The sequence below is a fragment of the Coregonus lavaretus genome (assembly GCF_964263955.1).
Source record: "Coregonus lavaretus genome assembly, chromosome: 10".
Taxonomy (NCBI): Eukaryota; Metazoa; Chordata; class Actinopteri; order Salmoniformes; family Salmonidae; genus Coregonus; species Coregonus lavaretus.
The window spans coordinates 19,412,024-19,428,258 of record NC_139997.1 but is presented as its reverse complement, the minus strand read 5'-3'; the positions used below and the strand labels follow the sequence as shown (position 1 = coordinate 19,428,258).

Genomic DNA, 16,235 nt, shown 5'->3' with positions numbered 1-16,235 from the left:
ACACACAGCTTGATCTTCACACATTTTCAGTTGATCACAGTGGCAGTGTGCTAACCGCTCAGTGTAATATAATAATATATGCCATTTAGCAGTTGCTTTTATCCAGAGCATGCATACATTTTCATATTGGTGGCCGCAGCGGCAATCGAACCCACGGGCCACGACTCTAGCGTTGCAAGCGCCATGGTCTACCAGCTGAGCCACACAGGGCAAACAGTGTAGACCAGGGGTTCCCTAACCTTTTTGGCCTACGACCACATTTTGATATCTGAAAATTATTCTCAACTGACCATCAGACTTTTAATGTGAGGCAGTCAATTGCAAATTAGTCTGACATAATGTCTCTTATCTCACCACCACTAATGAGATGGGTGTGCTTGATGCATGTCGTGTCGAAGCTTCTCAAAGTCATGGGGCGTGGTCGATAGTGCGCACCTCATCTCTGCTGTCACATCCAACCTAGATCGATATTTGGTTTTAATGCAAACGAGAGCACTGAATCCAGCTTCACACAGATATGAGATGGCGAAGGGTAGCCTACCATGAGTTTTATGGCGCTTACAACTGGGAACTCTGAAAAATAGGAGGTCAAATCATGATGTCAGTGATCTTTAGGTCAGAAAGTCAGAGCTCAAAGAGGCCCGAGTTCCCGAGTTGGAATTCCGAGTTGGATGACCGTTCAAAATGATTTTTCCAAGTCAGAGCTCGTTTCTTTCCGAGTTCCCAGTTGTCTTGAACACACTGAAGTCGTATATTTCCGAGTTCCCTAGTTCCCACTTCCCAGTTGTTTTGAACGTGGCATTAATGCTCAGAGGGAGACGGCAGGGTATTCCCTTTGAGTCCCTTTGGCCTGCCCGCCGTCCCGTGGTAGATGGAGCTCCATCTGTGCAAAAGCCCACCATTTGAGCCCATATGGAATCTGTCAATATAGCCACGCAGCACACTGAACATCCCATATGCCGTTTCATGCTCAGGAATCGTGAGACAGAACAATATGTCCTCGTGAATAGCATCCCCCGACGTGTATAGCGAACAAAAGTCAATGCATGGGCATCTCGGCCCTCACAGCTAACGTCCATTTGGAAAGCGTAAGCTGGGGAGTTTGAGTCATTCAGTCAGTTTCCTTATGATTGCTACAATAGCATAAAGTCTTCGTTTAACAGTGTTATCTGACAAAGGTATTGCTGTGATATTCTGTGCCTCTACCTCCCCACACATTGTTTTCACCCTATCAGTTGCGGCCGGTAATATCAAAGTCTCTGCAATAGTGTGTGGTTTCATAGCGTAGCGGGCCTAGCCATTCACCAAGAGAATGATTCAAGTGCTGCCTTTTCCCATGATGCTCTCTGGTTGAATTTTCATTTAGATTTAAGGTTGACCACATTACAATGATTTTGAGATACAAAGACGATATAATATTTGTTTCTATATATAGGCCTATATATTCTTTTTCCCAGGCTTTTGGAAATTCTCCCATGACCCCATTTTCATATCAGGCGACCCCACATCGAGTCGCGACCACTTCTTGGGGAACCGCTGGTGTAGGCCATTACTATTACCAAACAAAGTGATGTTCTTCCGTGTTCCCATCTGATGGTGACAGAATGCCTTTCCAGTATCATGTCTTTACTCCATATACGCTGTCCTTAGTGTTGGCCTCATTTATTAGGTTAAACTTAAAGACAACCTAATTAATTGAAAACACTGGTGCTTTAGGCCATTTAATGTATTGAGAGCCATTTGATGCTTGGATATTGTCTTTTCACATTGTCCTTTCCAACACTGTTCCAACTATGGTAGATGCGTAACCAGGCCACCCCAATACAGCTCGGCTTGGCCCTAAAGTGTGAACCAGGCATACATGTCTCTGCCACCTGTAAATTATACTGAACAAAAATATAAATGCAACATGTAAAGTGTTGGTCCAATTTTTCATGAGCTGAAATAAAATATCCCAGACATTTTCTATACGCACAAAAACGTATTTCTCTCAAATGTTGTGCACAAATTTGTTTACATCCCTGTTAGTGAGCATTTCTCCTTTGCCAAGATAATCCATCCACCTGACAGGTGGGGCATATCAAGAAGCTGATTAAAAAGCATGATCATTACACAAGTGCACCGGGTGCTGAGGAGTATTTATGTCTGTAATAATGCCCATTTGTCATGTGAGATCCATAGAATAGGGCCTAATGAATTTATTTCAATTGACTGATTTCCTTCTATGAACTGTAACTCAGTAAAAATCTTTGAAATAGTTGCATTTACATTTTTGTTCAGTAAATATATTCCCTTTGCTTTGCACCAGCACTCAGGCGCTGCACAGGGTACCATCTACATCGGCTGCCCTCCTGGCAACCGCCTGGCGTTTGACATCACCACCACCCTGGAGCAGTGTGCCCGCAATAAGGGCTACTTCAACTGCCCCAACCCCGACCCCCTCATGCTTCTACTACGAAGACTGTGAGACCATGACCTTGAACTAAGCCTGTTATGAAATTGTTACATTTTGCAAAGACACGTTTTGACCCTTAACCTAAATCTAAACTAATTACCACTGTGGCCCTCTACATGTCCTCTGTTTTGTCTCTGTCTGCAGTGTTCTATCCCTTCTTCTTGATCCAGGACATCAGTCTCATCCCCTCTTGTCCTGCTTTTGTTTACTGAAACAAAAACAAAACATTTGTATACATGAATTGCTGTTAAAGCCCATGGCTTGATATCATACAGTCTCTATTTATTACACTACAGCTAGGTGGAGGAGCTTACTCGAAAGATCACATCCACCTCTACACTCCAGAGGTGCTGCTGATATACAACAGCCTCAACTATAGGTGATGAAGTTGCACTGGAAAACACACAGGAGGACCAAAATGTATCATTTTAGTATATTAGAACAAGGTTGGCGTGATATACGCTACCAATAGAGATGCATATTTGTTGGACTCCCCCTGGAATGTCCCCCTGGTTTCTCAGTCTATCCCAGAGGACACTGGTTTGGATGTTTGAAGACATGGACAACAATGTCAACGTCACTGAGGAAGGATTTATGGTCATGCATGGCACTACAAACAAGATTTGGTAACCCTCCATATAATCAGTATACTAAAAAGATACTCTTCCCATTCTTTCACCCTCTTGTCTGTAATGCTGTGAATTCATCTGAGCATACTAAGGTGCATCTTTATGAGTCTTGGCATAGTTTCTACCCTGGTCCTGTTTGTGCTGTATAGCCTGAACTCATGTGGTCTTTGTCAATACCAAACCTTGAGTTGGCTATACAGCACTAACAGGCTACATACTGGTCTACCTGGGGATGTGTGTTGCGGTGCAGTTGGGTGTGTTAGGAGAAACTCTCCCTGTGGCAACATGGCGGCACAGATCCTGGAAGCACCAGACTATTACTTTGTTGAAGTCTCAAACAAGGGTCAAGTGTTCTGCGTTACATGTGTATAGGGTTAACTGTTAAGTGCCCTGTGTTCCTCTTTAGGGGTATACATTTGAGTACGTACTGTGACTATGCATTGCGGTTTATACTCCACATGCATGGATTCCTGTTGGACCCCACCAGAGGCCTGTTCTACATGCTGGTGTGGTCCCTGGCGTTTTCAAAATGGTTAAATTAATAAATTAAACGGTACCCTATTCAGTGCACGACTTGCTCTAGTCAAAAGTAGTGCACTAAATAGGATGCCATTTGGGATACAACCATGGACTCAAATAGAATATAACCACAAATCATGACATATCTCCCCTTTCAGTACTGTTGTCAAAGTATTACATTTGGTTGACCTGTTGTTTCCTTCCTCCAGATGACCCTGGCCACCATGACCATAGTTGGAATCCTCTTCTGCTTCATTGTGTATAACTGCTGTGTTCCAGGCTTGAATAACCTGTTTAAGGCCTTATATCTACTAATTGAAAGGAAAGATCACAGCCCTGTAGTTCACCATTAACTTTATTAAAACAGACAGGCAGTATTAACATGGAATTTTTATTTCAGAATAGGAGCAGTTCTTCCTTCCAAGGTCAAATGTACAGAACAAATCAAATTCAACATTAAGTTTTTTTAAACGATACACTCACTGGTACAAAATCTTGCCCGTAATATTATCACTTAAGTTAAAGGAAAACGCTTGTCGGTCTCATACATTTTGTTTCTGATTCATACAGGGGACTTGTAGAAGATGTGAATGCAATATACACTATGCATGGACACAGAGCATTACAGATTTGGGAGGGGTCAGGGTTATTTCTAGTTGGCATGCTGCGCGGTTGAGAAACACAGCTTCAGTGTGTAGGGGTACGGACCACCTGGAAGAAAGGGGAGGGGGGAGGTTAGCCAACTGGAGAGATTGTGTCAGGCCGGAATAATACATTAACTAGTCTGGGGTGGATTCCCAAAAACAAAGATCATCTTTAGCATTAAGATCATAGTTACTCCATTTACGCTTGAGCCAATATCTGCAGCGTTTACCATGAATTTGATCTCTGCGAACATAGTCGGTAGGGTAGTGCCGTGCCTTTGAATGAATCCCGGCCTTAAGATGATTTTAGTGCTAAAGATTATCATGTTTTTGGGAAAGTCACTCCTGAAGGACAGACTAGTTACCGTGTATTTGCTCACCGTTGGTATCATTAGCTGTGGTGTTGTTATCGCAGTCGGAGTACTTACTGGGGTTCTTCATCTGGTAGTGGTTCATCATGGCCAGAGCCTCCATGGCATCATTTATAGACTCCCACTCCAGCAGCCCGGATGAGCTCCGCTCACCTGTCGCGCCACCCGAGGCGAGACACACACATTCCAATTTATTGACACTGCAACACCCGACCCACAGGAATTCACTCCAATTTAAAGACCAGATAAAACACTATTCATGCAAATAAAGTTCATATCACTCACTCTTTCCGGTGAAGAGTTTGATGCTGGATGGGTTCTTCACACCAAGTTCCTCACAGACCTGAAAGGATAGATAAAGGGTTTGTTCATGATAAATCAATTTTTCCCCCAACACACACAAACTAGGTAAGTAAACTTGTAACGTTCAACTCTCCAAGAAAACCAACAACCCAATCCAAAGCTCCCAGCCCCTGAATCCTCTCCAGTTGTCTCACCCCGTTGAATACTTCCACGGAGATGTCAGGCTGCCCGTTGAAGAAGTGCAGTACGTTGCTGGGGTGCTGGATGCGGTTCTTGGCTGCCTGCTCCGGGGAGGTGAAGCGGTTGTTGCGGGAGCCATGGAAGTCTTTGAAGCTGCTGGAGCCGTCCTCCAGTTCGTAGGACTGACCAGGCATGATGGCCTGCTGCTTGGACACACTGCGGACCGTGGATGGACAACATTGAGTCTCCGTGTACATCAACACCACAAACCTGTGCTCGTCTGTGTTACTAGTCAGTTTCTGTGGATGTCAATGTGTATGCAGAGTTTGAAAGCAGCACTGACCAGACGTTTAGCTTCTGTCCAAACAGGAAGTTGTTGTTGAGGTGGCTGATCGCGCGGTCCACAGCGTAGCAGTCGCCCATCTCCACCATGGCTGCCCCCGGCTTACTCTTCATGAACTTCACCTGAGGACGGAGGTTCAGAAACACTATCCTACTACCCACCTCCAACATGGCCATAGAACCCCAGCAAGAACATGACCATGAACAGTCTATAAACCCTGCCTCAGTAATGCACTGCTCCCCTGTCTGGACTCACCCGCTCCACGTTGCCGTAGAGACAGAAGACGTTGAAGACCTTGTCGGCGTTGATCTTCGCAGGCTCCAGGCCGTACACCATGACAACGGGGGAGTCAGCGTGGGCGGTGTAGTCACCGGGGGGAGGTGGGCCGTGTCCGTACCCAGGTCCCCCGTAGCTTCCACCACGTCCGCGGCCACGCCCTCCCATCGGAGGCCCCATGCGGCGCCCGCCCTCATAGTGAGGAGGAGGAGGGGGGCCGTAGCCACTTTCATCATGGTAGCCGTGATAAGCACTGGTCGGCCCGCCTTGTGAGAGGAATGGACAGACTGAGAGGTGATTACTGGGCAAACCGACCCAAACCGTTACTGGAGTCATTCTAGACATACCAACTCAGTTGACCTGTGACACTCATAGTACAATGAACTTCTCTGCCTATACTTACCATACTCTGGAGGGTGGTCTCCTAGTAGAGCTGGCGGTCTCGCACGCTTGTTGGGGTTGGCATTGGGATCTGAGAGCAAGAAATAGCAATAAAGTTAGCCCCTGAATGCTGATAAGACAGTGTATCAAAAGGGGAACTACAAACTATGGGGCAGTGTTGTGATTAACATGCACAAGAAGCTGGGTTAAGATATTTACTGTCTTAATAGAACCATAAGTTAAAGGTTTATGCAGGCCCTCATACTATTTGTTACCATAACTAAAACAAAATGTAACATACTGGAGATTTGTATAGGGATTTAACAGCAGCATAGCGAATGGAACGGATACTTACACACTAACGTATCCCTTCATTATTACTCAATCATTATCATTCGAACTCACACACACACACCTTGTGAATTGTTCCAATTGCCTTCAGCGTCAGCATCTGTGCAGGTACATACACATGTCAAAATCAAAACAAATGTACAAACTTAAACTCTAAACAAATATTCAACCAAAAGCAAGACATTCTCAAATTAACATTTATCAGTAACATGTTGCAAAAAATGTAATTCCATCTAGGAAAAACTAGAACAACCCCGACAACTAAACTAATTCAAACACTAACGGCTACATGTATTACGATTTTTTACAAATCAGAACAATTCTATTAAAAATGTACACATCATAGTCATTACTCTGGTTAAAAGGAGCAACCCTTCTCCCCAGTTAGGAGTAATGCGATATAGCACTAATAATAAATTGAATATAATTTAGTAGCTAAGCTTAATGTTTATTTGATTCTAACATGAGTCGAGTTTCATAGCCTGACAACAAATGCAAAGCACCCCACCCATGGGCAACAGTCTGAAAAGCATTTGACAAAAACAAGGCCTGGAATTTCATATTCCCATGGACTAATGCTGGACCTGTGTGTGTGAATTAATATATATTACATTGGCTAGCTATAATATACAGCTACACAACCAGAGACATTTCCTAAAATGTCCAGTGAATTGTGATTTTAGAAACTACAGTGAGGGAATAAAGTATTTGATCCCCTGCTGATTTTGTACGTTTGCCCACTGACAAAGAAATGATCAGTCTATAATTTTAATGGTAGGTTTATTTGAACAGTGAGAGACAGAATAACAGCAAAAACATTCAGAAAAATGCATGTCAAAAATGTTATAAATTGATTTGCATTTTAATGAGGGAAATAAGTATTGACCCCCTCTCAATCAGAAAGATTTCTGGCTCCCAGGTGTCTTTTATACAGGTAACGAGCTGAGATTAGGAGCACACTCTTAAAGGGAGTGCTCCTAATCTCAGTTTGTTACCTGTAGAAAAGACACCTGTCCACAGAAGCAATCAGATTCCAAACTCTCCACCATGGCCAAGACCAAAGAGCTCTCCAAGGATGTCAAGGACAAGATTGTAGACCTACACAAGGCTGGAATGGGCTACAAGACCAAAGCCAAGCAGCTTGGTGAGAAGGTGACAACAGTTGGTGCGATTATTCGCAAATGGTAGAAACACAAAAGAACTGTCAATCTCCCTCGGCCTGGGGCTCCATGCAAGATCTCACCTCGTGGAGTTGCAATGATCATGAGAACGGTGAGGAATCAGCCCAGAACTACACGGGAGGATCTTGTCAATGATCTCAAGGCAGCTGGGACCATAGTCACCAATAAAACAATTGGTAACACACTACGCCGTGAAGGACTGAAATCCTGCAGCGCCCGCAAGGTCCCCCTGCTCAAGAAAGCACATATACAGGGCCGTCTGAAGTTTGCCAATGAACATCAATGATTCAGAGGAGAACTGGGTGAAAGTGTTGTGGTCAGATGAGACCAAAATCGAGCTCTTTGGCATCAACTCAACTCGCCGTGTTTGGAGGAGGAGGAATGCTGCCTATGACCCCAATAACACCATCCCCACCGTCAAACATGGAGGTGGAAACATTCTGCTTTGGGGGTGTTTTTCTGCTAAGGGGACAGGACAACTTCACCGCATCAAAAGGAACGATGGAAGGCCAGGGCATTGAAAATGGGTCGTGGATGGGTATTCCAGCATGACAATGACCCAAAACACACAGCCAAGGCAACAAAGGAGTCGCTCAAGAAGAAGCACATTAAGGTCCTGGAGTGGCCTAGCCAGTCTCCAGACCTTAATCCCATATAAAATCTGTGGAGGGAGCTGAAGGTTCGAGTTGCCAAACGTCAGGCTCGAAACCTTAATGACTTGGAGAAGAGTGGGACAAGATCCCTCCTGAGATGTGTGCAACCCTGGTGGCCAACTACAAGAAACGTCTGACCTCTGATTGCCAACAAGGGTTTTGCCACCAAGTACTAAATCATGTTTTGCAGAGGGGTCAAATACTTATTTCCCTCATTAAAATGCAAATCAATTTATAACATTTTTGACATGCGTTTTTCTGGATATTTTTGTTGTTATTCTGTCTCTCACTGTTCAAATAAACCTACCATTAAAATTATAGACTGATCATGTCTTTGTCAGTGGGCAAAATCATACAAAATCAGCAGGGGATCAAATACATTTTTCCCTCACTGTACTTCAGCTTATACATCTAACAGTGGTCTGCCTCAAAATATGGAAAACTAGAAATTCACTTCCATTTTCCCCCTTTTCAGAAATGTTGCTGTGAGACTACACATTTTAAAGCAATATTACAGAGGATAGCCTAAAGAGCACTAGCAGCAATCTCAGTGAGGAGATTCCAGACCTGGAATTTGATTAGTCAACGATTCACATATGGGGTTGACACATAGTCAATCACAACAAGCAGACATTTACATTACAATCATTCTCTATCACCAGGTCAGTCATGTCTCTTTACATGTACTTAAAGCACCAGACATGGAGAACACATGATGCAGAAGGCAGGTAGGGGGCACTCTTCAGTAAGGATCCTACCCACCAAACCTGTGACTCCAGCTTCAACTCACTGGTTCCACATTTCCCCACCAGAGAAAGAGAATCCACCAATCTTCCACGCTTGGCTTCAAGTTGGTTGCTTTGTTTTTTAAGTGTTGCCATTTGAGGCACATTTCCAGCTTACCGTGCTTTGACCGCAAAGCCGGAGGACATTTGCACCATTTGATTGAGGCGTGTCTTGTCGTCAGACACACAGAGCCAAACCTGCATCACACGGGAGGCGTTAGAGGCATCACTACAGGCCAGTTCAGAAAGAATTAACAACGTAGTAGAATCAACACAACAGCACAGAGAGAATAGGGGGGAGGGGAGGGTAAAAGGGAAAAAACAGAGCACCCGAGTCCATCAATGCAGAGAAGTTTGGGAAATGCTGAGGTTTCTATCAGTTTGCCTCTGTGCTTGTATGCTTGGCGGGTGTTTGATGCTTGTGTCTTCGTGGTCCCCCTTGGGTTTTGTGCAGTGCGTCTTCTCATGTAAGGGGCCGCACATGTGCTGCTTGTTTTTTTTGTACAATAGATGTGGTCCCCCCATGGCGAAGTGAGGCATCTAGTGCTTGGCAGTAAAATCATCTGGAATGGCATTGTCTGCGTGGTGGTGTGTTGTCATGGCGATTCAACTTGGTGTGTTGTTGCCGTGAGTATTCAGCTCGGTGGTGTGTTGTGTTGTTCAGCACAAGAGGGGAGAGTGATAGTAAAAGGAAGCCCACACACCCAAGTCAAGAGACGGGACGGCATAGGGGTAAGTTTGAGAAAAAGTGGTCTCTGCCTCTGTATATTGTCTCAGTATGTAGTGTCATCTGTTCCCTTCTCAGGCTGTTTTGTGTGTTTTGAAAACTCCTCTGTTGCTCGCTGAAGTGGTTGGTGTCTGTGACAGTTGGATCCCGAGGGCTGGGAGGAGTGGCCTTATCGGCCGCACACAAGACTTCCGCCCCATTAAACAAAATGTGTTGTGTCAAAAGGTGAGATCTTCAGCATTCTGGAGATGGGATAAGCTGTACTTGTAAGAGGAGGATGGATGGATATCAATCTATCAGATCAGTCTGTGGTGGTGGGTAATGCTGGGTGTCTGCTCACAGACTCTTGGGAGTCTCAGGCCCTCAACATGATCAAAACAGGATGGCTACCTTTCCCAAACCAACAGCGAGTAACATGTTTTTTCCTTGCAGAGGTGGAGAGAGTGGTGGTGGAAATTGGGATTAGGAAGAATTCAGGTTGTGTGAATTCCAGTGTCTGCTGCCCCCATTGTGTCCGATGTAAATCGAGGAACTGGTTGGTTTGGAATGCCTGTGGGTGGGTGCTGTTGCAGCATGTGTCTGCTTAGGGCTGTAGGCGAGTCTGTATGAGTGTGCACAGTAAGGACACGAGGAGGAGCGCCGGCTGCACCTTAACAGGGGCCGTCTAAACACTGCCGTTCTTTTATCTGTTACCTCCCGAGTGTCAAATGTCTGAAATGAAGATGTGGCCATGGTGTGCATGAAACTACAAAGACCAAAACACATTGTGGCTAAAATATGAGAATCTGAAACACCAAACATTACAGCTCACCACAGTGGTCAAATGGACTACCACCTCAACTAAAAATGTGTTCCCTTTTGCATAAAGGGATCAGGGCATACAGCTAGAAGCAAGGCAAATGAAATACTGCTATTTCACTGTGTCCCATCAGATGCCAAATATTCTGCGCTGTAAAAGGTTGAACTAAGAGAGCAATGTTAGATGAATGTATCTACCAAGCATCATACATTACTGCAGGGTTCTTCAATTCCGGTCCTGGAGGGCCGAAACACCTCTGTTTTTCATCCTCTCCTAATCAGGGGCTAATTGAGACCTGAGACACCAGGTGAGTGCAATTAACTACCAGGTAGAAATAAAAAATAGAAGTGTTTCGGCCCTCCAGGACCGGAATTGAAGAACCCTGCATTACTGGGATACTAGGATTTTATTTTGGCACTCAAGGCAGCACACCATCTACAAATGGAGACAACAGAAGGACACAAGAAACCCTGCTTGGATTCAAAACAGCCATCCACAAATAGTCAGAGTGAACGACTGATTGACAGGTCGTAAACTGGACTTCTTGAATGTTCCAGGAATACCATGGATTCCTTGAGCACTTGTCTCTGCAATGTTACCATAGAGGTTCCTAATGAAATACAATTTAACTTAAAGGCCACCCAAAAAGCAGGGAAACCTGGTCCATGAGAGCTACAGGGTCAGAGGTTGTTAACACCCCCCGGGTGGAACAAAAACCTACAGACACTTTAGCCCCAAGGAACAGATTCGAATGTCTAAACCTGACTTTACCAGAGATTGGTCAAACTAAAAACACAACCATAAGCGTTATTTTTCAAACAAAATCTCCAATATGTTTTGAGATTAAAGGGTGCAGGGGCATTCCAAGCGAGACACCTAGGGTGTAACAAGGTGCTTGGGTGCGGACAGGAGCTTGACGTGTGGAAGTGAGGTGTGACATGCACTGCGGGGAATGTGAACCTGTGAGACGAGACCCCAGTTGCTTCATTGTGACATAACGAGGCATTCATCAGTTTCCCCAAAAATGCATGCAGTGGTCTGCGATGAAGGAGCATGTGCTGCAAAATGGCTGCCCCTCAAGGTCACTCCGCGTGCCCTTACTGTCTGTGGTGTTGTGAGAGAGCATGAGGACACGGGGTGACGCGTCACAGAAGTAGTGCCTCACCCGCATCACTGCTCGTCGTGGCCAAAGTCACCATGGAGCAGGGCGTTCAAAGGCACTACGCCCGGAGGCCTGGGAACCTACCCATCCCACAATGCCATAAGAGCAGGAGGAGGGGAAGAGAGAAGGGGATGGGGAGGGATGAGGGGCTGTGTGTGTTTTACCTTGGCCACTCGGGTTGGGGTTTGTGTAGTCCCAGGTGTCCTGGTCATTCTTGAACACATTGAGGCGGGTTGGCTGTAAAGAGGGACATTCAAGCATTTTATTATTTTGTCCATCGCAGTGTTCATTCAGTGAAATGACCCCAGTGTTTAGATGGACAATTGGAGATAAGCATGTAACCACTCACCTTGGCATACTCTATCTTCAGTGTGCAGCAGCCAGAGTAGATGTCTGCCCCATTTAGAGAGGCTTTTGCCCTCTGGGCACTTTGCACAGCGTCAAATGTATGGGAAGTCATGGAAACTACGGGTAATAAATGCATACTACGCCTACTTTACACATTCCATGTTCCTTTTGTAATTCAAAGCTCTACTCACAAAATGAGCACTTGTTACACAATTAGATTTACAGTGCTATGACAAAGTATTTGCCCCCTTTCTAATTTTCTCTACTTTTGCATATTTGTGATACTGAATGTTATCAGATCTTCAACCAAAACCTAATATTACATAAAGGGAACATAAGTTAACAAATAACACAACAATTACATATTTATTTCATAAACAAAGTTATGCAACACCCAATTCCCCTGTGTGAAAAAGTAATTGCCCCCTTACACTCAATAACTAGTTGTGCCACCTTTAGCTGCAATGACTCCAACCAAATTCTTCCTGTAGTTGTTGATCAGGCTCTCACATCGCTGTGGAGGAATTGTGGCCCACTCTTCCACGCAGAACTGCTTTAACTCAGTGACGTGTGGGTTTTCAAGCATGAACTGCTCGTTTCAAGTCCTGCCACAACATCTCAATTGGGATTAGGTCTGGACTTTGACTAGGCCATTCCAAAACTTCCAATTTGTTGCTTTTTAGCCATTTTCATGTAGACTTGATTGTGTGTTTTGGATCATTGTCTTGCTGCAGGACCCAGCTGCGCTTCAGCTTCAGCTCACAGACGGATGGTCTGACATTCTCCTGTAGAATTCTCTGATACAGAGCAGAATTCATGGTTCCTTCTATTAATGCAAGTCGTCCAGGTCCTGAGGCAGCAAAGCATCCCCAAACCATCACACCACCACCACCATGCTTGACCTTTGGTATGATGTTCTTACTGTGGAATGCAAAGTTTGGTTTTCGCCAGGCATTACTGGAACCATGTCGTCCAAATAGTTATACTTTTGAATAATCTTCTTCCAAGAGTATTGATGATCATCCAGGTGCTTTTTGGCAAACTTGAGTCAACTTTTTGGACGAGATGGGTCCCATTATGCCTGGCGAAAACCAAACACTGCATTCCACAGTAAGAACATCATACCAAAGGTCAAGCATGGTGGTGGTGGTGTGATGGTTTGGGGATGCTTTGCTGCCTCAGGACCTGGACGACTTGCCTTAATAGAAGGAACCATGAATTCTGCTCTGTATCAGAGAATTCTACAGGAGAACGTCAGACCATCCGTCTGTGAGCTGAAGCTGAAGCGCAGCTGGGTCATGCAGCAAGACAATGATCCAAAACACACAATCAAGTCTACATGAAAATTGCTAAAAAGCAACAAATTGGAAGTTTTGGAATGGCCTAGTCAAAGTCCAGACCTAATCCCCATTGAGATGTTGTGGCAGGACTTCAAACGAGCAGTTCATGCTTGAAAACCCACACGTCACTGAGTTAAAGCAGTTCTGCATGGAAGAGTGGGCCAAAATTCCTCCACAGCGACGTGACAGACTGATCAACAACTACAGGAAGCATTTGGTTGGAGTCATTGCAGCTAAAGGTGGCACAACCAGTTATTGAGTGTAAGGGGGCAATTACTTTTTCACACAGGGGAATTGGGTGTAGCATAACTTTGTTTATGAAATAAATATGTAATTGTTGTGTTATTTGTTCACTTATGTTCCCTTTATCTAATATTAGGTTTTGGTTGAAGATCTGATAACATTCAGTATCACAAATACGCAAAAGTAGAGAAAATTAGAAAGGGGGCAAATACTTTTTCATAGCACTGTATATCAAGCACAAATATTTACTAGCCACCATCTGCAGATGACGACTGTCAGGGGTGCTGACAGGAGCTTCAAGTGTGGCATGCACTGTGGGGAATGTGAACCTGTGTGTGGTGACGAGATTCTGGGCCCGATATGACATTTAACAATATGAGATTTTGAGCAAAGGATATTCCACCATGGCCTGAACTCCATTCTTCCTGAAGATGACAATCCTTTGCACGGGCCCACAGTTGTTACAGACTGTGTACAGCACATCCTGCAGAGCAAAGAGACAAATGGTATGATAAACAACGCAACGCAGTGAGCCAAACAATTGTGCCTTGTCATGGCAATGAAACAGCTGCCTTGTATAATAGTGGGTGTGTTACCGAGGTGATGGGGTAGATGGGGTTCATGATGGTGAGCAGCAGCACATTATTGACACTGCGCGAGTCATCTGGGTCTCCGGGCCGGGAGATCTTCTGACTGGTGGAGTAGTTGATGAAAGCAGGGTGCCCGGCAATGTAGACCTGGTTCTCGGCTGCATAGGTCACAGCATTGCAGGATCCATTCATGTCCTCGTACTCCACCAGGGCCTGGCGCTTCTTGGGCATCATGACCACATAACTGTGAATAGAATGGAAGTTGGAATAATTTGGTTTCTATGCACTGCATGATAAACCTACAGGAACAAGACTTCGCCAATGAATTTGGAATGGTGCAAAATAAAAAATAAAAATCTGGTCCAAGAAAAGGATAATTCAAGTGTGTAGGATAGTCACCTTGTGGTCCCAAACTCCTGCAGGGCTTCCACTAGATCTGTCTCCATGATGCCATCGACAAGGCCCCTGATGTGGACCACTGGGGAAGGGAGCGTTTTATGGGGGTCATCATAGCCCTCCTTACAAACAAGACCAAAAAGTTGATTAGAGAAAACCAGTACAGATTACCAATGCAATATATACATCCCCAGGGTATGTGCTACCAATTAAAACCAACCTGCCATTGATGACAGGGCACCACAGGAACCACCCAAGAGTACAACACAAATCCAAGCTAACTAAGCAATGATGGGAAAGGCAAGCAACGTGTGTACTTGATACGAACACCACATCATAAACATAATTTAAAGGGTGGTGGGCTTTGTATAAAGCGCCTGATCTTCTTGAAAAGCCAATCCCGTGCATAAGTGAGTGGAATGGCTGTCTGTCTGTCTGCCTGCCGCTTGGTTGAATTATGGTGAGCCTGCAGACTAACCTTCATCGTACAAGGCTAACTTACGTTCGAAACCTAGTTAGCCAACTAGCTAGCTTTATTAGCCGCACATCTGCAACGAAAAAAATACGCAAGAAAGCAATGTTAGCTACGTTTAATAAAGTTGACTAGTTTGCAAAACTGGAAAAATACATAACAAATAGCTAACTAGTTTAGCTAGCAAAAATACCGGTTGTGAGGCTAGCTCCTAGCTAGTAGTTACCTTAGCTAGCTAGTTCCGCCTGGCTCAGGTTAGCTAGTGTTCAGCATTCATGTTGTTGCACACTCAAGTTCCAAAACACTGGATAAAAAATAAAAAAATGATGCATGCACTTTTCCTTCCCAACGAAGTCGCCAGTCAATGCTTACCGTCGTCATCCCGTCTTCGGTTTTCTGTCTTTTCGTTGCTCTGCCACCCTCGTTGTAGTAGCGACCTGCTGCGGCAGCCATGTTGTCTTCTTCTTCTTCTTCTTCTACAATATTATGGCGTTCCGCCAACAAACGTTATAGGTGCATGCCGCCACCTACTGTACTGGAGTGTGTAGTCAATCACAGTTCACAGACTGAAACCGGGAGTACACCACACGATTTTGGCCCCGATTTAACTGTCTCAGACAAGTTCTTGAGATCAGAGACAAAATCCCCATGTTGTTGCCTACTCGGGGCGGGCGGCCGTAACCAACGCTCCTTAAATGTGAGCGTACGGCTTATTTCACACGCGGTGTTGTGGCCCTCTGTGGGAGTGGAGGATATTTTATCCTTTATTATCTCTTATGCCTTGATCACCCCGATAGCGTCATTGCGCAAAATAGTATGCAGCATCATCTGGATATGTGTGCAACAAAAGTTCAACATTCACCTTTTTCTACCATTTCTGACAAGCCATCTACCCTACAGTTTGACGCATACATCGAACGTATGCACCACACAGAACACACTGCAACTACCTCTGCAACGCAATATTGCAAGGCAACGCAGCTTTTCATTGGAAATGAATGTACTTCTGGTGTACCAAAATGCAATAATGCTGTCGGTGTGATCAAGGCGTTAGATGTGTCCTTGAGCTCACTTGTGCAGTCTACTC

At 44.8% G+C, this 16,235-nt stretch overlaps 1 protein-coding gene across 4 annotated transcripts; it reads right to left on the bottom strand.

The window, feature by feature from the left end:
- Positions 1-3,940: 3,940 nt before the first annotated feature.
- Positions 3,941-15,628, bottom strand: LOC311135929 (heterogeneous nuclear ribonucleoprotein L-like). Of its 4 annotated transcripts, none has more exons than XM_084169961.1 (14): positions 15,521-15,628; positions 14,680-14,798; positions 14,287-14,524; positions 14,089-14,174; positions 12,109-12,205; positions 11,924-11,996; positions 6,517-6,552; positions 6,124-6,192; positions 5,700-5,986; positions 5,445-5,566; positions 5,116-5,317; positions 4,904-4,961; positions 4,676-4,771; positions 3,941-4,314 (listed from the first exon to the last, which is right to left on the bottom strand). In XM_084169961.1, the coding sequence occupies exons 1-14, from the start codon at positions 15,599-15,601 to the stop codon at positions 4,256-4,258; spliced, it is 1,623 nt and encodes a 540-aa protein (XP_084026087.1). In that variant the 5' UTR covers positions 15,602-15,628; the 3' UTR covers positions 3,941-4,255. The 4 variants fall into 4 exon arrangements, with proteins under 4 accessions (XP_084026087.1, XP_084026085.1, XP_084026086.1 ...); XM_084169959.1 differs by having other exon boundaries at positions 4,628-4,771; positions 15,521-15,622; XM_084169960.1 differs by having other exon boundaries at positions 4,676-4,783; positions 15,521-15,607.
- Between the last annotated feature and the right edge of the window lie 607 nt (positions 15,629-16,235).